The sequence below is a fragment of the Caretta caretta genome, chromosome 6, assembly GCF_965140235.1.
Source record: "Caretta caretta isolate rCarCar2 chromosome 6, rCarCar1.hap1, whole genome shotgun sequence".
Classification (NCBI taxonomy): Eukaryota; Metazoa; Chordata; order Testudines; family Cheloniidae; genus Caretta; species Caretta caretta.
This window is the reverse complement of record NC_134211.1, coordinates 112,390,769-112,417,477: the sequence shown is the minus strand read 5'-3', so window position 1 is coordinate 112,417,477 and position 26,709 is coordinate 112,390,769. Positions and strand designations below refer to the sequence as shown.

Genomic DNA, 26,709 nt, shown 5'->3' with positions numbered 1-26,709 from the left:
TGATGAAGTGAGCTGTAGCTCACGAAAGCTCCTGCTCAAATAAATTGGTTAGTCTCTACGGTGCCACAAGTACTCCTTTTCATTTTTTAATGAAATCTTAGGTTTTCTGCAGACTGTTTTACAAAAAGTATGGGGAGACCTTTTAATTCTTTAAACACACAATTTACCATAAATAGACCTCCAGTATAATCCTGTTCAGCCGAACTTTAGGTTCTGAAAAGATTTACTTCAGAAGCAATGTTAGGAAATAGGCTACAGAAAATTAATGTGACATTATCCAGCTCAAAAAGAAAATGATTGAGCCAAGTAAATAAAGCAATGGTATCAGTACATGAAGACTAGGTTTTGTAGATTTCAGTTACATCCTGGGATATTGCCATAATTTTGTAGTGGTAGAGTTAGTGGGCATAACTTGAATTTTAATCTATATTTTAATTAAAATGTGCAGTTTTTAGGTTTCTTACTGAATAAAAGAAATCAATTTTATAATACATGAAGCACCTAGATTTGTAATACTGTTGAGAAGATGAAAGCAAATATATAAAGTCTCATCCTTCTATGTTTGAACACATGAATAGACTTGTTGCAAGAAGCTAAATTTTAATTCTTCAAGAATAAGGGAGAAATTTAACCAATCTTTAAGGGGTTGACTGAGGATGGGGAGAGAACATTGTTTTGATAACCCGGGTCTTTGGAAGAGTGGCAGTGATGACTCAGGATCTGGCAAAGACATGCAGTGTGGTGGGTAGCATGGGAAATAAGCATCTCTGACTTGTGTGGTTATGATGCATATGAATTTAACCAATAATACTGTGCTTCAACATGTAGATTGGACCACCCAAGATGGAAACGGTCATGATTTGTTTGTAAAATAGACCACCAGGATCCACTTGTGGCAACCATCCTTCACATACCCAAGAGGCTAACAGTTAGTTTATGGATGTTTCAAATCTTTAGTGTTAAAGTCGTAAAATATGAAAGCATCATGTTTCAGACTCCTTCAGATACCAATTAGTATTCAAATAGGTAGATAACTTTCAGTCAAATAGTTAATTTTTATATTGTATTTAAAAATGACAAGCCACTGGCACTAATAACAGGCAAATAAGTGAAGCCTGATATTTATTTGTGCCTTATGAAGGCATTTAAAACTCCCTCCTTCTCTATGGTTACCAGTGCTTGTTTTTTATTTCACAGGCTGTTTAATATGTTCTGTAGACTAACTAGTGTGTTAACTAGCATTAGGGCTCAAAACCAACTGGACTGTGTATTTTTGAAGATTAGATAAGATACTTTGATTAGTGTTCACTGTATCTTTTAATATTGTCTAAAGAAAGCATCTCTGCATGCAGCTCTGAATATTTCAGCATGTCTGCAGGATTACTACTTTTTTGTCCACAATTGTCTAAGTTTTGGAGAAGATGTTTGAATCGGATTCTTTGGCGTGTGAAAGATTTGTAGTGGGAGACCTACTCTGTGCTCTTCAATCATGTCCGAATCAATTTAATTATTTAAAGCCACACCCATAGGCTAGTTGTTAAAACAGACACCATCTCACTTGACATGACAGCATGTTCTATTTGTGTTAGCTGTCTTCTTCTAAATTTTTTTTAATGCTATAGGTTACCTGCTTTATTCTGCAACTTACTATTTTTCTTCTATCTTGAAAGAAGGGAAGAACTTAGGGCCTGATCCATGGTTCCTCCTTTGGCAAAAAGGGATCCAAAAGCTGCCATATGAGGGCAGGTGGAGATTCCATCAGCACTGGGGAATTCTTCGTTGGCATAGAGCCAGCCAAACTAGCTTTATGTCCTCCTTTCCTAGTGTAGGCCAAGTGTGACTTGTGATTTTGATGTTTCCCAACAAATGCTACAATAGCGCCTTAAGCTATAGCAGCCCTAAAATGATCTAATGTAGGCTGGAGGCCAAACTGGCCACTAACTGTCATGGTTTTCTAATTTTAAAAATATAAACTTATGTATATGAAAAAGGCCTAAAAAGTAGTTAAAAATTTTCACTGTTTTTTTTCTTAAAGACTAGGAATGTAAAATCTGATCTTCTGTGGCTTGTTGGAGAACCACTGAAGTGTAAAGTAGCTTGGTCTGAGGCATTACATGCTCAGAACTGGCCTGCACTTAAATTAGGTTGACATAGCCATGATGCTCAGGGATGTGAAAAATCTATACCCTCTGATTGTTGTAGCTATACTGACCTTACCCTGGTTGTAGACACAGCTAGATTGATGGATGAATGCTTCAGATGACCTAGCTAGCATCGCTCAGGAGGGTAGTGGTCTGACAGTGAAAGGAAAAACCCCTTCCATCACAATTCAGGGTTATACTGGCATAGCTACAGTGCCATAGCTATCCTACTATAGGCTCCATAATGAAGACGTGGTCTTAATTGAATGAGCAATGGCGTTAAATCTTTAACAAATGCATAGTCTTTTCAAAATCTTAGTTATGAAGTTAAACAGGTCCTAACAAACAAACACATTAATTTTAAATTGTTAGGTGGTTTCTTTCCCTCTTAACAACTAAATTTTATTTATGTATGTCTTGTGATGTCACAATTTCACTAATTTTCCAGTCATTAAGGGTTATCTCTACCCTAGAAAAAAACAATATTATAAAGCTTTCCAATATCCTCTTGGCTAACCAAGATGTAGAATCTAATAAAGACAGAGAGAAGCTGTTTTAAAAACTACTCTTTTTTTTTTTAAATTATTTGTTACTGTATATATTAGGTAAGGGCTTCATGTCTTGTTTAGGCTAGAAGACTTAAATCTCTAATGTAAAAATAACTCCAAGTAGAATAAAATGTTCTAAAAAACCAAAAACAACATTCAGGTCTCTTTAATACAGCATAAAGAAACACACAGGGACAAATCCAATGTCTCTTCTTTGGAAGTTACATTTTTAAGTACAAGCATGAGGAGTGACTGCTTAGAGACCTTACCTATTTTTGTTTTTTAGCCCAACTTCCTTCTTTCCTAACACCAAAATCTAGTATATTCTTCAGCAAATTATGCTACTGGTGAACTGTAAAAGTGTACTTAAGAATCCATGCTTTCATTTTAAAACAAGCAAGTTTCTAGCCCATGTGGTTGCAAAGAAAACCATCCAAACAATCTGTTTCTTAGAGTTTTATATTTACTCCTGGGGGAATTCTGCACCAAAAAACTAAATTCTGCACACAATATTTTAAAATTCTGTATAGTTTATTTGTCAAAATAACACAAATTACAGTTGAAACTAGAGTGATTGTTTCAAAATACCTGTCAACAATACAGATGAGCAAAAAAGAAATTCTGCATTGCGCAGTGGCACAGAATTCCTCCAGGAGTGTATATTGTTGCTGATCACTGTAGTACCCAAGTGCTTTGTAAACGTGACCGTACTAATGTCACATGAATTAAATTTAAACTAGTGCAGACTCTGAAGTGTTAATTGCCCCATTCATCCCTGCATGGAATGGGAGTCTAACTTTGAAATGTAGTGATTTACATTTTTGGTGTCAACACCAACTTTAATTTTAATACTTGGCTAACATGTCAATGCTAAAACTACTTTTGCAGATGCCAGAAGCCTCAACTGCCAAAATGTCCAGCTTCACCTGACTTCTTACTATAGTACAGTTTTATGTATTACAGTACACATTTCTGTAGCCTATTAAAAAAGAGAATTTACAGGCAATGTAAGCTAAATTAAATTTAACATCAAATTAAATGAGGAGGCAAGTAGTAATTATTCAGTCTTCCTATGTTTGGGGCTGTGGACATGACTGGGGCTCCTTTCTTGGCATTACTGAAATTTTAAATTCTTGCCTGGAGCTGTCAAAGAAGCTTCCATCTGCTACACTGGAGTGCTGAAGAATGTAGAGTGTTTTTGCCACAAAATCTAGAATTTTTTTTTGTTATGGGGTGTGCAGGTTCTTGCTGTTTTTTTTCAGAAGCAAGAAACAGGAGGGCCTTTTGAAAGCTTTTTCTGAGTGCCTTAAAAAAAAAAAGGCATCTCTTCATATGGCAGGGCCTCAGGGGCCCCCCTCTTCTCTTCACCCAAGTTCAGGGATGTAGGTAGAGTATGATTGAACTGTTGCAGTGGGCCCCTTGGACTTTGGGTTGAGAGGAGGGTAAGAAAACAGCTTCTTCTCTTATCCTCTCTGCTATGCTTGGAAAGATGTTCAGTACATTCATACCAAGTCAGTATGTCCCTTCATGTAATAGTATGTTGGTACTAGTATTGTTTTAGACCATAGCCACTCAAACAGTCTGTCTTTCTAAAATCACTGGGGGGAGGTGGTTTAATAACAACAAAAACTCTTAAAGTATGCTGGGTAGGATATCTGTTCATGTAAAAAGTGTCTGTCTATATAATTAAATTTGTTTGAACATAATTAAGACCCCTAAGGGGAAGAAATAATTTGGATTACCTTAAGTTTGTTTGCTCTGACTGTAAAAGCCAAATGTCATCAGAGATCATATCCTATTTGGAGTATTGGGTTTGCAACTGTTATGGTGTAATAAGGCATGAATTTTTTTTCATTGAAGCAGAATATATTTAAGAAAGGTGTAAATTGACTTGTCAGTTTACCCAAGTGAGGGTGATATTTGAATCTTGTCACTTGAAATGCTACACCTTGACAATAAACTAAAAAGTGAGGATGGGTGGTGTCATAAATATAAAGGGAGGGGTAAACACCTTTAAAATCCCCACTTCTGCCACCATGTCAAGGTTCCTTCCCCACTCTGAACTCTAGGGTACAGACGTGGGGACCTGTTCATCTCTACCTTGGACTTAACCGAGGGGTACTGGCAGGTACTGCTAGATGAATCTGCCAAAGAAAGGTCAGCCTTCACCACCCATGTCAGACTGTGTGAATTTAATGTACTCCTTTTCTGGCTGCAGAGTGCACCTGCCACTTTCCAAAGACTTGTAGATGGTCTCCTAGTGGGATTAGGAGAATGTGCAATCACCTACCTTGACAATGTGGCCATATTTTTGGATTCCTGGGCAGAACGCCTGGAACATCTACAAAAAGTCTTCAAGCTCATAAGGGAGGCAGGACTAACTGTTAAGGCTAAGAAATGTCAAATAGGCCTAAACAGAGTGACTTACCTTGGACACCAGGTGGGTCAAGGAACTAGCAACCCCCTACAGGCCAAAGTGGATGCTATCCAAAAGTGGCCTGTCCCAAGGTCAAAGAAACAGGTTCAATCCTTCTTAGGCTTGGCCGGTTATTACAGGTGATTTGTACCGCAATACAGCCAAATCAGCTCCCCACTGACAGACCTAACCACAAAGAAACAGTCAAATGCCGTTCAGTGGACCGAAGAGTGTCAGAAGGCCTTTAACCAGCTTAAAGCGACACTCACGTTTGACCCTGTACTAAGGGCCCCAGACTTTGACAAACCGTTCCTAGTAACCACAGAAGTGTCCGAGCATGGTGTGGGAGCACTTTTAATGCAGGAAGAACCAGATAAAGAATTCCACCCTGTAGTATTTCTCAGCAAAAAACTGTCTGAGGGAAAGCAACTGGTCAGTCAGTGAAAAAGAATGTTACGCCATTGTCTAAGCTCTGGAAAAGCTACACCCATATGTTTGGGGACAGAGCTTCCACCTGCAAACCAACCCTGGTGTGCTATGGTGGCTTCATACCACCACAGGAAATAACAAAAAATGGAATGGATATTCCAGTTTTTGTGCCTTTTTGTAATATAAGGTTTTGCTTAGAGGGATTCTCTGTTTTGAATGTAATTACCCTGTAAGGTATTTACCATCCTGATTTTACAGAGATGATTCTTTTACTTCTATTAAAATCCTTCTTTTCAGAAACTGAATGCTTTTTCATTGTTCTTAAGATCCAAGGGTTTGGGTCTGTGGTCACCTATGCAAATTGGTGAGGATTTTTATCAAACCTTCCCCAGAAGGGGGGAGGTAACGTCTTTCCCCCCCAAAGATCCTCCCAAACATTTACAAATGGACTCTTTCCTAATAATAATACTGGTTAGACATTTGGTGGCAGCAAAAATCCAAGGGCAAAAGGTAAAATAGTTTGTACCTTGGGGAAGCTTTAATCTAAGCTGGTAAAAGTAAATTTAGGAGGTTTTCATGCAGGTCCCCACATCTGTACCCCAGAGTTCAGAGTGGGGAAGGAACCTTGACAGGTGGTAATCGTATTAGCTTGTGTGGTTGTTTTTGTTTTTATTTCAAGTGGTAGACCCTTTGATTCACTGTTTTGATTATATATGTAGGGGGAACAGGGAATCGCAGTCCACCACTTTTTTTATTGTAAAGTGAACCTACATGAGGATGGGTGGCAGTTGGGGGTCATAGTGCAATGAACTACTTCTGACAAGAAAAATGACTATATGACCCCAGTGCTCTGTCAGGACTGGTGTTAAGGAGTGGCAAGCAGGGCAGTTGCCTGGGCCCCATGCCATGGATGGCCCCATGAAGCAAGTTGCTCAGGCTTTGGCCACAGGCAACCCTGGTGACCCTTTTAAAACAAGTGTCCCACTTTGGGGTCACAACCCACAATTGGAGTATTGTTGGCTTATTGTAAAGGAGTAGCATTTAAAGTGACAGGTAACTTATATTTAAATATAACTTTTATCTCTGTGCTTATGTAATGCTGACAGACCCTGCTTGTCAGCAGGTAGGATCGAACCAGGGACTTCTGTAGCTTAGTGCATGAGCCTCTACTGTTTGAGCTAAAAGCCAGCTGACTGTTAGCCAGGGCTGTGGAGCAGACTCATTTAACTCTAAGTGGTCTCTGTGCCACTAGATGGGACACAGCACCACACCCAGAAGGTATGAGGGTTACACTTAATTTTCTTCAGTTATAGTAATCTTAGCTGTTTGTAATAATGGCAGGTAACCATTTTTGAGCTGGAAGTGGCTTTAATGAGGTCTCTTTATAGTGAAATTCTTGCAATTATGAAAGATATAACTTAGCCTTGACAGTTATACAAAACTGAAGTCTGGACCTGACAACACTGCCCAGTGGTGATAGTCAACAGCCATGTCACCCAGTGATGAGTAAATTGCTGGGGGTAGGGAAACCTTGGCCCGCTCTGCTCCCCTGGGTTCTGACCAAGGGCCCTATGACAATTCAGTTGTGTGGTCAGGGGGCTGGTGCTCCTGTACTTGCTCCCTGGGCCACTTCCTATCTCCGCTTCAGTTCCTCCACTGGTCTGCGTCTGGATCCTCCTGGAGTCCTTTCTGATCATGCTCTGAAGGGTTTTCTTCATGACAGGGTGGATTTGATTTAAATCAAATTGATATAAGTCACTAGTCAGGAAGACTCTATGCAATCATAGTTTTCTACATAAAAGTGCCTTCTTGTTTGTTGTAAACTTAATACATATTCTTCACAACTCCAAGATGTAGGTTTCATTTTTAGAATGATTTATTATAAAAACTTTTCTGATTTTAGTTTTACAGCTGTATCAGAAAATGAATGATTGTTTATTTCATTTACCAAAGGTAAATGAAGCAGATACTTATGAAGTCATTGGGAGTGGGAGGTGAACTATCTCCAATTCAACAAGTTAATTCATTAATATTTGGAGGATTTTTCTTGCAATGTAGTATTAGGAGGAGAACATTACCAGACATTTTAAATTGTTTTAGTTAACTAAAACAATGTTGTGTGTTCTGGATTTTTTTTCTTCAGCAAACATATTTTCCAAAACAAGCATGAATTTTTGAATTTAAACATTCAAGTTTTTTAAAATCAGGTTTGTTTTTATTCAAGTTATTTTTAACTAAATTAAATGATTTGATTTTTTTTAAAAATATTTCAGCTATGTCAACATGAGAAACTTAAAATATTGGCTTCTGCAGCTAACTTGGTCATCTTCACCTTCACTTTCCTGTTGGTTCATAATCTGGAAAAGAAAAATGAGCTTTCCTGCTTTTTCAGGTCCCAAATGATTTCTCAGTTTGGAATTAGTCCAAAGGAAGAAAATATTCTTTCTACACCAGCAGAAGAAGCTACTGCTGTTAAAAGTGAGATTATCACTTCAACAGTCTCTGGAAGTCACTTAAGCACTTGGATTCACCAGTTCACTGGTGTGACTTTCTTTAAAACATCATCAGCAAACACATTTCGTGAATGGTTCACCCTTAGCTCTGAAGTTTATTCTAGTTGGTATTATGGAGGGATGATTGTTGGATGTCCAGGTCATAGCCAACTCCTCTTCTTCAGCAGATCAGGTTTGACCCTGTGTAGGGAGCCAGGGTGGCTTCCTCTGAACCAGAGGGTAAAGAGCCACCCTCTCAGCCTAAGTGGGCAGGGCCAGACCAAGCTTACGCCAATCCCTGGAAGGGGAGGGGTGGGACAGGAAGTACAAAGGGCGGGGCCCTTTGCCCAGTGAGAGAAGCACCAGGGAGGGAGACAGACACAGGCTGCTCCCTCCAGACCCTGCTGCCTACCCAGGGAGGCCCTGGGCCACAAGGAACCTCACCGGGAGGAAGGTCTGTGGCAACCAGGACTGCCAGCCGCTGAGTACCTGGAGGAGCCAGACTGTAACCCAGGCCAGCGTGAGCCCGACATAGACGGGGAGCTGGAGCTGGAGCTGCCAGCAGCTGAATACCCGAATGAGCTGGAGGGACCAGAGAGGCCCGCTTGAGAGACCGGGTAGGAATTAGCCCTTGGGCAGAACTGCACTGTGTGTGGTAGGGGTATTTGGTCAGCGAGGCATGGATGGCCCCCCGCTGACCCAGCAGCAGGACCTTCGCCTCCCACCACTGTCAGGGCCCTGGGCTGGAACACAGTGGAGTTGGGTGGGCCTGCGTTCCCCTACCCCGGCACTCCCCTGGCTGAGGGGCGCGCTGCTGACTGGTGCCGGCGCTCCCTTTCCGCTAATTCCCCAGCACCTGAAAGGTGTGACTAAGGCCTGCCCATGGGACCTTAGCTCTCCATTGCCCCCTAGGGGCTCGGTGGACCGATGGAACCAGGGTGTGACACGTTTCAGAGTATTGAGAATCATTGCAAGAAAATGAGCTGTAGATAATACTTGTCAGATTTGTGGTGTTTTTTTTTTTACAAATGCTTGTAATTTAACTGTCATTGCATATTTAAGATCTCACTCAGTTTCTTCCAAATTTAACAGCATCAGCAATAAAACAGCTATTTTGCTGCATTTTGTTCAAGGCTACAGAAATAGGCATCAGGGTACTCAGAATGTGTTCAACATTTCTCTTAAGCCCAATGTTGAGAAGTTTGGCTGTTCTAGTGCCATCTGTTTTTTCACTATTTTGTTCACAGACTGTCATCAGATTAGGCCAGTTCTTGATACAGTGCTCAAAACAGTCCAGTACTGAGTTCCATCGCCGGTCTTGTGGAAGTTAGTTTGGTTCCTCCCACTTTTTTTAGAGCAGCTGCTGCAAAGTGGTGGTTGTTGAAATTGCAAAATACTTCCATAACATATCACTATCCTTGGCAGGTAACTCCAAAACTATAGAAAATGATAGTGATCTTGAGGGTGGATAGCCTTCAGAATCCTATAGGTTGAGGATGGATTCTCCTAAACAAAATAAGTCAATGCAGTTATTTAATTTATTAGCATACTGTTCATTTAGTATTACTCATTGCATTCACTGACTACTATTATTCAGAACTACCTTAAAGGTGATATTGTAAAAGGAAGATCTGCCTATTTCAGCTATTTATTTTTTATCAACTGCATCTAAAATGATAGTACTATAGTTTTTTTGCTCAAACATGAGATTTCAAGACTAGTCCAGAAGGTAGACAGGCAGTCCTTAAAGTATGAAATAAAAAAGTTTACCAACCTGAAGATCCTGTATGTTCAGACATGTTCCTTTCATCATCTTCAACACAGCTTCCTCCTAAGAAGGAACTCTTCTCATGATGTTTCATTTGGGCAGCCAGGCCTTGCATTTCTTTATTTTACTGTTTGCATTTTGCACATGTGCCTGTCTTAACCACAGGTAGAGGAACTTCATTAAACTGTTCCCAAATGGGTCTCCCTTTATGGGCTGCTACCATTATAGGTTTTCCCTTCTAGGTAGATCTCAAATCAGTTAAGGGTTACACTCAGAAAGACCTCAAGACTTCTGGAATATGCTGCTCAAAGAGTTTCACTTTAGTTTCTACTGCGTGTCCCTCCCTTCTCTCATTTATCTCCAGACTTCTTCTCCTTGTCCAAATCTAATCCACCCCCAACAATTTTCTGTTCATTGAACTTTTAGAAACTTTGCACTTTTAGAGTGAGGTAAGGGATTGACTCTGTGTACACAAATTTGCAAAGGGACAATAGGGTTGAGGTCTGTTTCTCACCTCTATGTATGTATATTTACAAGCAAACATTTTTGCTGTTAAGAAGCATGTTATCTCTGGAGACTCAAATCCAGTTTGAGAACTGCAAAACTAAGCCTCTCTGATGGTATCTTCTAGACTGAGCACTGAGTCCCATTGGGTGGGTAGAAAGAGTAACTTAAATCTATACAGAAGCCTGTGGCACCCTGTAAGATTGGGTTCCTAATCCATGAACTACTAGAACTCATTTACAAAACTTTTCTTAAACAGTACATGAATATATTGTCTCATACTATAGAATTAGACTTTATAATCCCTATTCCATGATGAGATATCTTTAGATTGCTTTTTGAGGGGGGGGAAGAATTTATCAAAAAAATCAATTTTTTTTTAAAAAATAGTTTTTTATCCACCCTGCAATCATGTCCCTTCTTCATTAGCTCTTCTTTAGCCAAGCTCTTAAGGTTTCCTCTCATAGGATAGGCCCACCATTTTCTGATCATCCTTGTAGCTCTTCTCTGCACTTGTTCCAGTTTAAATTAATCTTTCTTGAACATGAATAACCAGAATTATGCACAGTATTCCAAATGAAGGTCTTCAGATGATGGCATTAATATTACTTTATTGCTACTGGAAATGCCTTGCCTTATACAGGATCGCATTTGTCTTCACAGCTGCATCACTTTGATGGCTGTAGTCCCCCTATGACTGACCCACATACTTGGGTCTCTCCTCCTTTGTCACTTACTTCCAGTTGATGAGCCCCTAGCTTGTTACGAAGTCTTATTAGACCTTGAGTGCATGAACTTTCACTTTGTACTATTGAATTTCGTCCCATTTCTTCAGTCTTCAAGGTCATCCAGATCTTCTTGTATAATATTCTGATCCTCCTCTGTACTGACAATGTCTTCCAACTTTGTAGCATTAGCAAACCCACCTACTTCTTATGCTAAGGTCAATAACAAAAATGTTGAATAAGATTGGTCCCAAGACAGATCTTTGAGGAATTCTACTAGTAACCTCTCTGCAGTTAGATAACCTTGCAGCATAACCCATTGCTGTCTCCCCTTAAGATGCTTGTACTGATCTCCATCTTCCCTAATTAGACTAATTTCCCATGTTGTACAGTGCCAAGTGCTTTACTGAAGTCCTAATAGATTAGAGCTACTGCACTTCCCTTATTGAAAAATTCAGTTGTTTTCTCAAAGAAGGAAATCTGGTTAGTCTGGCACAATCTACCTTTGAACTCCCGTTGCATTGCCATTTACCTCTAATTTAATTGTTCTTTACTTCACATTTTGCTTTAAAACCTTGCATAGTATTGATCAGATTAACAAATCTGTAACTGCCCAGATCACTTTTTCCTTTCTTAAATACAAGTATGATATTCTCCAGTCATATGGTACTACCCCTGACTAGACAGATTTATTAAAAATCCTAGCTACTGGATTAGCAATCTTGTGTTCCAGTTCTTTCAGCATGCTGGGATGGAAATTATCTGGACACTCCTCTCCCCTTCCCCCAATTTGAGTTCCTTAAACTCTTCAAGCTTTTCCATCTCAGATGTGGTAATTTTCCATTTCTAGCTGTACTGCCTTCGAGCACAAGTTCCATATTCTTGTTACTGAAATCTGAGGCAAAGTATTCATTTAGTTTTTGGGCCATACGTATATGATCTTTAATCTCCTTCCAATCCAGACTGCATAGCAGCCCACTTTTATCCTTTCTTCTTTTTATTTATATAACTAAAACTTTTTTAATTTCCTTGGCAAAAGCTAATTTGGCTTGACTTTTAGATTCTTCATTTTATTCCTACATTTTTCTAACCTTCATGATGTAGCTTTCTTTGCTGATCAATCCCTTTTTTCTATTCCCTGCGGGCTCTTGGCTTATTCCTAATAACCTTTTGGGGGTGGTTATTAATCCAGCTGGGTCTGGAGCCTTTCCCTACAAGTCCTCTCCCCACTCTTCCTTGGGATCCAAATTTCAGATAGCTGTGCGTTTTTGTTTTTTTTTTTGTGAGGTTGATTTAAAGAAATTCCAAGCCTTCTCATTTAAGTCTTTGAGCTCTTCAGTTCAAATGATGACTATTTTAATTCCCTTTAATTTCCCAACATCTGTTTTTTGAAATAAAAACCCATAGCTGATGACCTGGTTTTGATTATCCTTCCATTTAATTCCAACTGAATCAATTCGAGATCACTCAATCCAAGTTATTTCCTATGTCCAGCTCTTCTATGGTATCCTCATTACTTACTAAAACCAAGTCTAAAATGTTATCACCTTCTGTTGGTTCAGTGTCAACTTGAAGAAACCTGTCTAGTACATCCAAGAATAACTGGGCCCTACTAATATTAATAGCATTTACTCTCCGTGATTCCTGCTCCCTGAATCTAGCCTGGTACTGCCTGTGATCTCTGGTCTCTAATTCCAGCCTGACTCTTGCTTATGGGACCTGGCTCTTGCATACCTGGGCCCAGCTGTGATGGCTAGGTCAGACTGGCTATGACCCAGTCCCTTACAGAGCTCAGTTTTTAACTGTTAAGCTTGAGCTGACAATTAGACATCCACAAGGAGATGGCAGAGAGACAGGTTGAGTTTGGACAAAATTAGACAGGTCTAGGGAAGAGAGCTCTAGGAATCCTCCACAGAGATTGTAGTTGAATTTCTGTTTGTGGATGAGATTACGTGTAGAGGTATAAGAGAATGGATCTGAGGACAGAGGATTGTGGAAAACCCACAAAGCTGGAAAGGGGATGGGGAGGATACTCTAAAGGAGCAATTAGAGTAGGAGGAGACAGTCATGGAAGCCAAGAGTAGATGTGATTTCAAGAAGAGCAGCATGGTCAACTGTTAAAGTGGCTGATAGATCAAGGAGGATGAGGATGGGAGTACCGATTTTTGAGATTTGGCTAGGAACTGGTCATTAGAGATGTGGCAAGAGGCGTTTCAGTTGAGTGCAGTGAGTGTAAGCCAGATTCAGTAGGGTCTAGGATGGACTTCCTCTCCTACAACTCCAGACAGTAATTGTAAATAGCACATTCAATGACCTTGAAGGTGAAAGGGAGATGGGCGGCACTTGGAGATACAAGTGGAGTAGAGTGGGATTTTAAAGTTGGGAGAGCCTACAGTATGACTGTATTGTGATGTGAAAGAGCTGGGGTAGGGTGGGGTGGGGAGAGAAGTTAAGGAAGAGTAAGGATGCAGAGGAGAGTGGGCACAAGGCAGGTTAGGATATGGAATTGAGTCATTGTGACATGTTAAGGGGTTAGTGGAAGAAAGCAGATGCGAAACTTTTGCATCTGTGATGTGGGAGGGGAGAATGAAAGGCAAGCTGAGGGGAGGAGGAAGGTAAATTTCTCTTGAAATAAATCCTTTGTGATTCTATTCAGAGAAAAATTGGAGGAGGAAGAAGGGAGGGTATGAGAAGTGAGTCAAAGGTGGCTGGGATTGTGGGGCCTGGGATTCAGTTAAATTGGAGAAGTAGAGTTCTTTAGCTAGAAAGATGGCAGAACTAAGAGGAAAGTCATGAATTTGTAAGGGAGGAACTCAGGCTGGCCACAGGATTTCCATCAGACCTCTCACAGTAGGAGCAGAGGAAATGTGGATGTGAGCCCAGGGATGAGGAATGGGCAAGCCAGATCTCGTGATGGGAGAGTGAGGTTAAAGGAGTCAAGGGTGTAAGAGTGAGGAATGGACAGATTCAACAACCATCTTGGTGGAAGAAAGTTATTTAAAGAAAAGTAGGAGATCTGTCATCTTCATATTGCAATCTGAAACACTAATCCTGCAAACTTTAAGTGTGTTGTGCAGATTTACTCATATGAACATATGCATAAGAGTTTGCAAGATGAGATGCAAGAAGATGAGATGAAGGAAATGAAAACAGTAGAAGGAGTCAAGGTGATTGGGGGGCAAAGGTTATAAAAACAAAAATATGGGTTAGCTAGATAGTACTACACAGGTCTTACTATTCTTTCTTTTTGAATTGCCACTATTTTGAAGTAATTTTTAATCCTTGCTTATTGCCAATGTGTATTTGTGTTTTTAATTGCATACTTCAAGTAATCATTTTTAGCCCATGCCTATTAAACATTGTCTGTTTGTATTCATTTATCTCAATAATTCTTGACTCATTTTAACTTGTGACTATTTAAAATTTCTTTTTAATACTTTTACTGTTTCCTCTTTTCCCATCTATCCCTGTTGGTTTTGGTGGAACTCTAAGGGGGTCATAAGGTTCTGCCTGTTTAAAATGCAACAGGATTAGGGCCCACATTTGTATTTCTCAGTGATTTTATGTCATTTAATTAGGATTATGGAACAAGCAGAGCATGTCCTGTCCTTGCAGTTATCCATCCCAATGTTTTGCTCACTAAGGACTTTATTTCACAAGACCACTATTTCAGAGACTCTCATGAGCCTCTTGGACCTTGCATCTACCTGGCTTGCATCTAATTCAGAGTTGAAATCCCAAAACCTATTGCTGTAGGTTGTATATACCCGTCTCTTCTCCTTAAAACTAAATCAGAATCTGACCCTTGGGGGGGAATTCATGCAAAATAACTTCTTTACGTACCCTGATACTTCTCTGAAGTAGGACCTTATAGATGACTTCAACAAATTAGCCAGTCAGGGAGGTCTTTAACTACCCTCTTCATCTGCTGTCCAGTGTTTAATATTGTTCCCAAGTAAGGGATTTTTTTAATAATCATTTTAGATCTTACAGGCAAATGACTTGGGCCAAGAGCTCTGATTCAGAAGCCGTGCAACTATGGATCAGGGTTTTGGGAAAGAGTAGAAGAGACTACCCTGTGCTTGCACAGTTCTTGATTACTGCATTATTTAACCCAATGGTTCTCAAATTTATTTAATCAGGCTCCCCCCTCCTTTCTTTGTAGTTGTTTATGCCACCTCCCACAAGTACATATATTGCCATCCAGCTCTGAAGGCTGGGCTGTGCCAGCAGCAGCACAGAAATAAGGGTGGCAATATGAAAAGTGATGGATTGGAGGGGAAGAGGTGAGCCCAAGCCTGGGCTGCCTCCTTGTGAGGGAAGAGGGGTGCAGGGGAGGGAAAGGCAAGCCCAGTCTCCAGCATCTATTTTTATCTCTGCCACCTGGTTGTGCATGGCCCTTTTGCAGGAGCCCTAGCTACCAAAAAATAGCTTATGCCTCCCTTGACACATTCCTGCACCTCCCAAAGGCATGCTCCATACTTTATTGGGTAAAATCAGCAGTTCTTAGATACAGGTGCTATTCATCCTTCTGATGTCCTTCTTTGCTGAATTAAAAAGGTTTATTTTAGTTCATGGTTTTCTTTAAAAGAACACCAAAGAGCAGCTGACAGACTTAGAATTAAACCTATCAGTGAAGTTTTGCCTGTGTGTGCGTGAGCACAGGCACCAGCCAAGTCTACATCACAAGGTTTTGTGAGCATAACTGTTGGTAAGAGATGTGAAAAAGCCAGAAGCCACCTAGCCAACATAGTTCTCCTGGCAAAACTCCCAGTGTAAATGCAGCTATGCAAACAGTACCTCTGTTATCATAAGTAATGTCATTCATTCAGGGATGTGACATTACTGTGCTGGCAGGAAAAACCCCTTCTGTGGGGATATGCCACATCTACACTTGTAATGTAGACAAGGCCTCTATCCACAATACCTCTTAGAGAAGGTTTCTTAAATTTCAGTATGTTTCCTGTCTCCAAGAATGGAGCAAGTATGCGTAGTGTAGTGATGGCACCATGTTTCCCCTATTTAACATAATATGTTCTCTTCAATTATGGATTATTTGGAAAAACCTCAATCTTCTTTACTGGCAACTAAATTTGCTGTCTGTGACAGTCCTGGGTTTGGAGAATTAAATTTCCCATTCCTTCAAATAAAATCAAAAGGGAACATTTTAGTTCTATAAAATGTTCCCATTTTCTAACCAGTTAAATGGTTCTGTTTCCCTCAAAGGAGGTCTGTGATGATCCTCCCAATTTCTTTTTTTTTAATAGACCTGTCACCCATGAAGGCCGCCTTCTGAGGAGGGAGGGAGACTGCTTGGATCAGCTATACCTTCTGCTCCCTGGCACCCCCTCCCACCCCAAACACACTTCAGGAGCTACTGGTGATGTGTAGCTCAGCATGTCAGAGGGTTGTGATATGTGAGATCCACTGGTGGCTCCTATTTTTGCTTGTGGGGATACTTTGTCAGAGCCTCTTCTTTTCCGCCTTTAATTAGGTTCTCCGAGTGTGAGAACAAAAGGAATGGAGGGGCTGGAAAATGTGCTGTAGCTCTTCTGATGCCTTTAGGGAGCTGCAGCTGGGTTCATAGGTGGAGTCTCCTGCAGCTTTGGATCCTGTGTGGTAGAGAAGAGGGTCTGTTGAGGAGTGGGATGGTGATGATCACTCTCTGGCCTCTGAGGTGCAGAAGCAGCAATAAACACAGCTTACCAGTCATTGTGCAGTAGCTGTTTGACCCACATCCAACAGAAGGCAGATTTCTGCCAAGAAATGGACAGGGCTTGAAAAGTGTGTGTGTGTGTGTATATATATATGTGTATATATATACACACGTTTTGTTTTAAGCAAACAGACTGGGTTTCATTCTCAACTGCTTTGTTAGCATGTTTAAACATTGACATTAGAGCCATTCTTAATGTTCTTTGGGGCAACTTAGCATCTTTTTAACAAAAAAAAATTAGTGGGTTTCTAACAAGGATGGAAAGAGTCTTGTGTAATGATTTAACATAAATACTTAATCTTTGCTCGGGATTATAACAAGTGTTGGCAAAGATGAATATTGCACAATAAGATGGTAGAACTCTCCTAGTGCAAGTTTGCCTAATTAGGTGAAACTTGATCCTCTATATCTTGTTCCTGTCACAGCCCTGGCCTGTCTTCTCTCATTAGAACATCTTATCACTGCTCGTCATTACTTGTATTAATATGCCAGTAGACCAAAGGGACATCCATTTAAGCAGATTCTCAGTGTAGCCGCTGGTGCATAGAAACTATTTTAGACTTCAGCAATACATCAACTATTTAAATACTTTTTTATGTTCACTATTGTTTACTGCTCTGCACATGAAGAATATTTTAAGAATGGTTCTTCAAAGTATTATAAACAAGTCAAAAGAAAAATCTTGGCTACCAGAAAAGATTGGACTGAAGCCTGAAAGTAAGAAAATGGACAAAGTAATTAAAAAAAAGGTGGGATTATATTGTTATAGTATTTGCTCTGAAACTAAACTTTAATTTGTAACCATGTTTTATAAAGACTAACCATGAAATTTTATGATGGCTTGAAGCTTATAAGTGGGTGGGATTTATTCCTTTGATTTTTAGGAGCTTACATTTGCCTGATAACAGCCCTCTCCTATGTGAATTGCCTAAAAAATAGCAGTTCTGAGTTCACTTTGAAGTTAAAAAGTCAGCTAAATTTAAGTGCTCAGAACAAAACAGATGTTTTGTTTGTTCTGCTTTCAACTAAAATTTAGCTACAGTGTTTTTGTAATGCTCTAGCAGAGTTGTTATCCAGTGGTTTGCAACTCACCCGAGGAGTATGAGAAGGAAGGGTCTGTCTTCAGACAGTCTCTTGACTTCTAAGGGATCTTTGGTTTCACTTTTTAAATACTTCTCAAGCCGGTAAACAATATATCCAAGATCAAGGGCTTGCTACAGTCTTAAAACAGCCTACCAAACCACTTATTAATTTTTTTTAACAAGTTTCTAAGCTGTCAACTTCTTATGTCAGTGCTTGATAATAAAGAAAATGGTCTAGAATGCCTGTGTCTACTTGCAGCAGGGTCTGTGCTTATACATTTTAAAGAAGTTGCTGCTTGCTTGGAGCATGTAAGTGTTCAAATTCAACAAGGCAGTCCTGAAGGTATGGTAGAATGAGAGGTATAGTACCTTTAATAAAAACTATTACTTTTTTTTTGTGGGTCAGTCTTACAAATAAGGAGGGAGACATTAAGTGTACTAGTAGCCTTGCATATCTTGTCAGACAGCTATTTGCCATGAAGTCCATACAATTTAATTTCCTGAGTCACAGTACATGGTCAGTCACTTCTGGAAATTAGTGGGAGTTGTGTGACCTTTCAGTGATTATTCACAAAGCCAGACATGGGACTGTAGCAAACAGCACTTCTTCACTGTCCCAAACCTTGCTTAAAATACCTCATACTACAGAGGAGGGTAAGAAGTCTGTTAAATGATGATGCTATTCATGCAAACTTTTGAAGATTGTGCCTCCTTTCAGACAAACAATTAGTTGCCTCCATTCTCCCTCTTCAGTCCTGCTGTGTGTTAAAATCCTACCCAAAATGCATGGTCATTCAAAGCTGACTACAGTATTAAAGATCCCAAACATTCAAAAATCATGAATTAGGCCTTTTAAAAATATAAATATATATATATATATATGTATATATATATGTATTTTGGGTTTAAGTGGCTTAAAATCACTTAAAAAATTTCATCTGGGTTCTTGAGTCTTTTGTGTTCACCATGATGGCTAGAAACTTCCTTTATCTAAAAGGAAAGCTGAGAGTCTCATGCAGTCAAGTGATTCCTGAAGTTGCAGCTTTAAGTAAATTAACAAATTTTATGTAACTCATGAACCAGTGATCTATCCTCGTCCTCCTTAAACCTTCAGCTGTCTTCAACCATGCTCCTCCTGAAATCTTGTCCATCCTTGGCTTTTGTGACTGTCCTATCCTGGTTCTCCTGCTTCTCATAAAGGCTTGTTAAGCGTGTCCCACATCCTCCCTTGCCCCCCTCCACCAGCCATCTGTGGACAATTCACGGAGCTCTATTAGGGTGCTGAGGGAAAAGGGGACCGATCTTGGGATAATCTCATCCATAAGCACAGATTCAACTATCATCTCTGACACACTGATTTAAAAGACTAGTCTCCTTCTATCCAAACTAAAATCTTAGCCTGTCTCTGACGTCTCTTTGTGGATGGCTAGCCATTAGTTCAAATTCAACATGGTTAAGAAAGAGCTCCTAACTTTCCCTCTGACATTCTATAACTTGGAGTGTCCTGTGAACCCCATATTCCTTATTTTTATATAATCATGATCTTATCTTACAAGGCATGCTTTATATGTATTGGGGAAAGGTTTTGATCTGCTGAAAGTCTTTTCTCTATCCATATGTATATCATTAATACATATGAAGTTCTGACAATTGTGTTGTATGGTGGTCACTAAAACATGCTTTAAGTTGGGGAATCAGCCAGATATTAGCCCTCCAGAGACAACAACAAGGACACCATGCCAAACAACCTATCAACAGCCCTTGTCCGGCAAGGGAGCTACAATTCAGTGACTCACTTAGATGAGGCCACACCAGGGGAATTGCTCAACCTTGTCTAGAGACTCAGTAATTCCCACCAGACATGCCAGGACTTGTGTGTTCCCCAAGCACATGGGACTTAGAACAGGGTATGCTTGTCCTGTTTTTATACCCTTCACCCACCTACACTGCAAGCAACAAGGACATTCTGAAGACTCCAACTGAAGGGCCTGGGCCCAGATTTCAAGGGTGAAATCTGTGTACTATGAACAGCAGCATCCAGTGGGGTGAGAGAAACTGCTTAGTCTAGTTGCCCATTCTAATAGGGTTGAGAGTTTAGACTGCGTGCTTTGTTTTATTTCTTTTGGTAACTAACTCGGGCAAAAAGTCAGTCAATTTATCTTTTGTAATCAATAAACTTGTTTTACTGTTTCTTTACCAGTGAGTTTGTATGAAGTGTGTGGCAAATCTGCTCAGGTTTTGCAAAGGTTGGTGTATATCCACTTTCCACTGATGAAGTGGTGAACCAATTATTAAATCTGCATTGCTTGTCTCGAACAGCTCAAGACTGCGTATTCCTGAGATGCAAGGCTGGCAGCTGGGGGATTGGGCTGGTGCCTTTCCCTGTCATTCATGAGTGGCTCTTGGAGCATTCATACAATATAACTGGGTGTGGGACTCCACATGCGGTTGTGCTGAGTTATAACAGTTCATGGAGGGGTTTGCTGCTGGTAACTAGCAAGGCATTGTGAGAGAACGCTCGCTCTCTCCCTCCCTCCAGCCTGGGCTAAGGGGGCACAGCGGTCCCACAGACTCCGGCTGAACACCAGGGATCCCATCACCCTTCTTCCCCCCCCCCCATCTCTTTCTCAGTCACAAGTCCATTCTATATTACAAAGTTAGGTCAACGTAAGCTGCCTTGCGTTGACCTAGTTGTGCATATTTCTACACTTAAATCTGTTTTCCACTGGTGTAAGTGTCCCGTTTACAGTGGTACAATAACACCCTCTCCCTCTGCTGCATTGAGCTATAGTTGATATGCTGAGGTCAATGCAGCATAAGTGTAGATGTTGCGTTACTTATGTCAACCCTAACAGTTCTCCAGTAGCTATCCCACAATTCCTGACACTGACTGCTCTGGTCACAATTGTGAACTCCACTGCCAGGGGTCACACAGACCAGAAGGCCTCCTACCACTCCCACCCATCTCCTTTAAATACCTTTTTCCTGATTGTCCAGCTAGCCAAGTACACCTAGCAGCTTTCCTTTGTGTGCAACTGCCCCACTGACCATGCTGACTACATGCTTCATATGCGCTCCAGCTTGGAGCAGACGAGAGATTTGATCTCCTGGCCCTGTGGGGAGAAGAGGCTGTCCAAGGACAGCTGTGGACTTAGTGTAGAAATGTGGACATCTATGAGCAGATTGCCATGGGGGATGCACAAGAAGGCTAAGAGGGACTAGCAGCAGTGCTGCATGAAAGTGAAAGAAATGCATCAGGTTATCAGAAGACTAGTGAGGCCAACAATTCATCCCAATGCTGAACCACAAACCTACTGCTTTTACAAAGAGGTGTATGTCCTCCTTGCTAGAGCCCACCACCATGAATCCCTCCAAGGAGTTGGAGTCGTGGGCCCACCACGTGAAGGGTGAGGAGGATAATGGGTGATGTAACCAGGGGTTCAGCTAAGCCACGAGCCAGGACCTGTGCCATAAATATAAAAGAAAGGGTAAACACCTCTTAAAATCCCTCCTGGCCAGAGGAAAAACCCTTTAACCTGTAAAGGGTTAAGAAGCTAGGATAACCTCGCTGGCACCTGACCAAAATGATCAATGAGGGGACAAGATACTTTCAAAAGCTGGGAGGAGGGAGAAGAACAAAGGGTCTGGGTCTATCTGTGTGATGCTTTTGCCAGGGACAGAACAGGAATGGAATCTTAAAACTTTGTAAGTAAGCTAGCTAGATATGCGTTAGATTATGATTTCTTTAAATGGCTGAGAAATTAAGCTGTTCTGAATAGAATGGATATTCCTGTCTGTCTTTTTGTAACTTAAGTTTTTGCCTAGAGGGATTCTCTGTGTTTTGAATCTAATTATCCTGTAAGGTATCTACCATCCTGATTTTACAGAGGTGATTCTTTTTTACTTCTATTAAAATCCTTCTTTTCAGAAACTGAATGCTTTTTTCATTGTTCAAGATCCAAGGGTTTGGGTCTGTGGTCACTTATGCAAATTGGTGAGGATTTTTAGCAAACCTTCCCCAGAAAGTGGGGTGCAAGAGTTGGGAGGATTTTGGGGGGGGGAAGACATTTCCAAACAACACTTTCCTAATAAATAAACCCAGATAAACATTTGGAAGTCCAAGGGCAAAGGGTAAAATAGCTTGTACCTTAGGGAAGTTTTAACCTAAGCTGGTAAAAGTAAGCTTAGGAGGTTTTCATGCAGGTCCCCACATCTATACCCTAGAGTTCAGAGTGGGGAAGGAACCTTCTCAACCTGTTTGAGACTACACTCAGTTCAGTCCTAGCAGTCAAGCATGGGCAAGTCCCATGCAGGAGGATGGATCCTCCGGTAAGTGTGTACATTCATTTCTTGTTACAAGTGATTGGGGGGGGGGGGCAGCTTAACAGGACACAGTTATTGACTTTTCATTAATTTACTCTTACTAAAGAGGTAGTGATGTCTGCTTTTCACTCCTCTTTAGAGGTTTGGGAGGGCACATGAGGCAGTTTATGTACACAGGAATGTCCCTTGAATCCTGCTGAGATCTTAATGAAACTTTCATGGGGGTACTTTGTAATCCTATTCTGAAGGGTTTTTAGGGATGGCAGCCTTATTTCTTTCTCCAGTGTAGAACACACGCCCATATCAGTCAACAGTAACTTCAGGAGGCACCTTTGCATACACAGGCAAGTAGCATTCAGGTCTAGTTGGCTTTGGGACACCAGCAGCAGCTGTGTTCTCTCTGCCTTTGTTACCCTCAAGAGTGAGATCAGCTACAATCACTGCTGTCTGGAAAATGGTGCCAGTATTCAGTGCCGTTGCCCTTTACTCAGTTTCATGCAACTGAACAATTCCCTCGTCATTTTCCCTCATCCCAGGCAGGCCACGTTCACCAGGGCTGGTGCTGTGAGCACTTCTGTGCACAAGCACTCTGAAGCAAAAATGCTGATAAGCATGTCTTTTTTTTTTTTTTTTTTAAAAATTGTAGGGGAGCAAGGGAAGGGAGTTCTGAATCTTAATTTTTTGCTTTTTGTTGTGACTGTACTGACCATGGTACCTCCTGTGTTTTATCTGCGGTTGCTGTGGCCTTGAGGGGTTCTCCCTTCACATGTGTGGAGTGACTAAACCAGATAAGAGGACTTGGAATGATATGTTCAGTGAGTTTCTGCAAGCCAGTGCTGCATGAGATTGAGCAAAGTGCCTGGAGGGTGAACATTGCAGATGGCCTGGAGAAGGAAAGAGTGAAGAAGAGTCCCAGCAGGAAAAGGAGGGGGAGATGCATCCAGACATAATGGGGCTTCTCCGGCAGCAAACACAGATGCTGCTGACTCTTGTGGACCTACAGGTTCAACGATCACCAGCTCATTTCCCTTTGCACTGCACGGAGAACTCCATTACAGCACCTCCCTTCAGCATCCACATGGCGTCAGGGGCTGCATCCCTACCACTCCACCCTGGGGGACGTTAAGGACAACCATAGCTTCATGTACACTAGAGATCTCAAACTCCAAATCACCACAAGGGCCACATCACTGAAACCTTTTCATACCAAGATACAAAAGCATGGCCCTGGCCCTGTCCCGACTCCACCCCTTCCATGAGGCCCTGCCCCTAGCCCTGCCTCTTCATCTTCTCCCCTGAGTGCACTGCGTCCCCACTCCTCCCCCTCCCTCCTAGAAAGTCCTGCCAAACAGCTGTTTGGCAGCAGGAAGCACTTGGAGGTAGGTGGAGGAGCAGGGACATGGCATGCTTGAGGGGTGGGCGGGGGGGAGGGGAGCGTGGCTGCTGGTGGAGTTTATGCCTGCAATGGGCCCCCAGGAAATAACTCCATGGGCCACATGCGGTCTGCATGTTTGAGACCCCTGATGTACAGTGACTTGTGAAAGCCACAGTTGCTGTATTTGTAGGTAAAATGGATGTGAACATGCTCTCCCCTTAAGTTCTGTTCCATTCTTAAGTTTTTAATGTATTTGCTCTTACATTGTACACTTTTTGCACTAGTCTTATTATTGAATAAAATTCTATTTGGAAAATAATTCACCTTTATTAGTTCACAACATATGCTGCAGAGTGCCTAGCAGTTCAAAAAGCACCCACTTGTTACTATACAGTGTGACACAACTCATAGGATCAGTGACTGTTTGTTGTGCTTACTGTATATTCATGATTATTAAAGTTTTTAATAGGTGCATTGAAGGTGTTATATTTATAGATGTACACCAAGCACCACACAATTGATAACAGGGCCCCAAAACAGCAGTGCCAGAGCACAGTACACAAAAACCACATTATTGTGGCTCGCTGTCAAAGTGCTCTTTCAAGCCTCCCTGAGTTGTATAGCTCCACATTGAACTTGTCTAATAGCCCTTTTGTCTGACTAGTCAAACTCAGCAGCCACTATTCCACCTCTGCCCTGTACCCTGGCAGCAACTCTTCTCTTCTCTTCCCCCACCTTGCTTCACAAATACTATGCAGAACACAGTAGGCAGCTGTAACCATTGCAGTTTTTTCCCCATTGAGATCCAATCTTGAGTAAACACCAGCATCCCTCAGTCTATTAAAGTGCATTCAACTTTCATTCTGTACTTTCTCAGCCAGTAGTTCAACCCTTTCCTTGGTGCTATCGAGGAGGCTGCTGTATAGCTTCATGAACAGGGGGTAGGCTGGCTCACCCAGGATCACTCTTGGCATTTCAGCATCACCAATGGTAATGCGATTTTTGGGAAAGTTGGTCCTTGCTTGTAGCTTTCTGAAGAGTCCTGTGTTCTTAAAGAAGAGTGTCATGCACCTTCCCTGCCCACCCAACACTGATGTCAGTGAAGTGTCCCCAGTGATCCACCAATGTGTGCATAACCATAGAAAAGTAGCCCTTTCTGTGGATGTACTCTGGCAAGGTGGTCTGATGTCAAAATAAGGATATGCATGCTGTCTATTGCTGCACCACAGTTATGGAAGTCTGTTTCTGCAAATCCATCCACTATGTCATGCACATTGCTGAGTCATAGTCCTGCATAGCAGGAGATGATTAATGACTGCACACTTGCACGACAGTGGCCCCATAGTGAATTTTTCAGCTAAAAATATTCTCTCTAACTGGTAGCCATTTGGCATTGCAAATATTTTCAGTACGTTCACCATTCGCTTCTCCAGTGTTATTGCAGTTCATTTTTGGTGTCCTTGCAATTGGAAGGTTGGGGCAAGCTGGGCTCACAGATCCAGGAATGTGGCCTTGCACATCCAAAAGTTCTGCAGCTGCTGTTTGTCTTCACTTTCAAGTCCTTTATGATGTATCCCTACCCTAGCTATCCTTTCCTCATTTACTATTGAAATGTCAGTTTTTCCTTCTCAGTTGGCAAATGATGCCTGCCTCCAAAGCCCACAAATTAAATTTTCTCACAAACATCTTCATGCTTTTCTCCCTTGCTGTCCCTTATGCTTTAGGATCTTCCCATGAACATAAGAATGGTCTGACCCAGTAGGACCAAAGGTGTACCTAGCCCAGTATCCTGTCTGCCGACAGTGGCCAGTGCCAGGTGCCGCAGAGGGAATTAACAGAACAGGTAATCAAGTGATCCATCCCCTCTCGCTCATTCCCAGGTTCTGGTAAACAGAGGATAGGGACACTATTCCTGCCCATCCTGGCTAATAGGTCCATCAATGGCTATCCTCCATGAATTTATTTAGTTCTTTTTTTTGAATCCTGTTATGGTCTTGGCCTTCGCAACATCCTCTGGCGAGGAGTTCCACAGGTTGGCTGTGTGAAGAAATACTTCCTTTTTATTTTAAACCTGCTGACTATTTCATTTGGTGACCCCTAGTTCTTGTGTTCGGAGAAGGAGTAAATATTTCCTTATCTACTTTCTCTACACCAGTCACGATTTTACAGACCTCTATCATATCTCCCCTTAGCCATCTGTTTTCCAAGCTGAAAAGTCCCAGTCTTATTAATCTCTCCTCATATGAAAACTGTTCCATACCCCTAATTATTTTTGTTGCCCTTTTCTGAACCTTTTCCAGCATATCTTTTTTGAGATGGGGCAACCACATCTGCACACATTATTCAAGATGTGGGCGTACAATGGATTTATATAGAGGCAACATGATATTTTCTGTCCTATTATCTATACTTTTCTTAATTATTGCCAGCATTCTGTTTGCTGTTTTGACTGCTGCTGCACACTGAGTGGATGTTTTCAGAGAACTATCCATAATGACTCAAAGATCTTTCTTGAGTGGTAACAGCTAATTTATACATCATTTTATATCTATAGTTAGAATTATGCTTTCCAATGTGCATATCTTTTTATTTATCAGCATATATTTTATCTGCCATTTTGTTGCCCAGTCACCCAGCTTTGAGAGATCCTTTTGTACCTCTTTGTAGTTTACTAGGGTCTTAACTATTTTTAGTAATTTTGTATCATCTGCAAATTTTGCCACCTCACTGTTTGTTCCTTTTTCCAGATCATTTATGAATATGTTTAGCTACCTCATCTGTTTAGCTACATCCATCTCCTTGAAATTCTTCCTTAAAACTCCTTTGTGATGCCTCTTAAAAAAAACTTGATAATGGATGCTGGTGTACTGAGACCACTGCCTATCCTGCTGACCCATTATTGTCTCACTGTTTCCTTGTACTCTGAGTCTGTCGGTAGCCATTGGAGTCTCTCATTTTATATTTAGACTGTATGTTCTTTGGGGCAGGTACCATACCTCTCCAATGCATCATCAAGGATCTAGAGCCTATCCTGAAGGACGACCCATCACTCCCCCAGATCTTGGGAGACAGGCCAGTCCTTGCTTACAGACAGCCCCCCAACCTGAAGCAAATACCAGCAACCACACAACAAAAACACTGTTGCAAGGATAGGTTCCTGGGTTAAAGCCCATCTATTCAGGGGACACCA

The 26,709-nt window shown here is 41.2% G+C and overlaps 1 protein-coding gene across 8 annotated transcripts in view; it reads left to right on the top strand.

Annotated features, from left to right (window-relative positions):
* PPP1R13B (protein phosphatase 1 regulatory subunit 13B) overlaps nt 1–26,709 on the top strand; it is a 139,334-nt gene that overhangs the window by 8,906 nt on the left and 103,719 nt on the right. For 2 of the 8 annotated variants that reach the window (XM_048855352.2, XM_075129895.1), the window contains exon 1: nt 17,270–17,488. The exons of 2 other annotated variants lie outside the window; for them this stretch is intronic. In XM_048855352.2, coding sequence (XP_048711309.2) covers nt 17,363–17,488 — 126 coding nt within the window. In that variant the 5' untranslated portion in view covers nt 17,270–17,362. Of the gene's footprint in view, nt 1–17,268; nt 17,489–26,709 lie in introns of those variants that run through there. 4 more of the 8 variants (XM_048855359.2, XM_048855357.2, XM_075129896.1 and 1 more) reach the window with 3 other exon arrangements.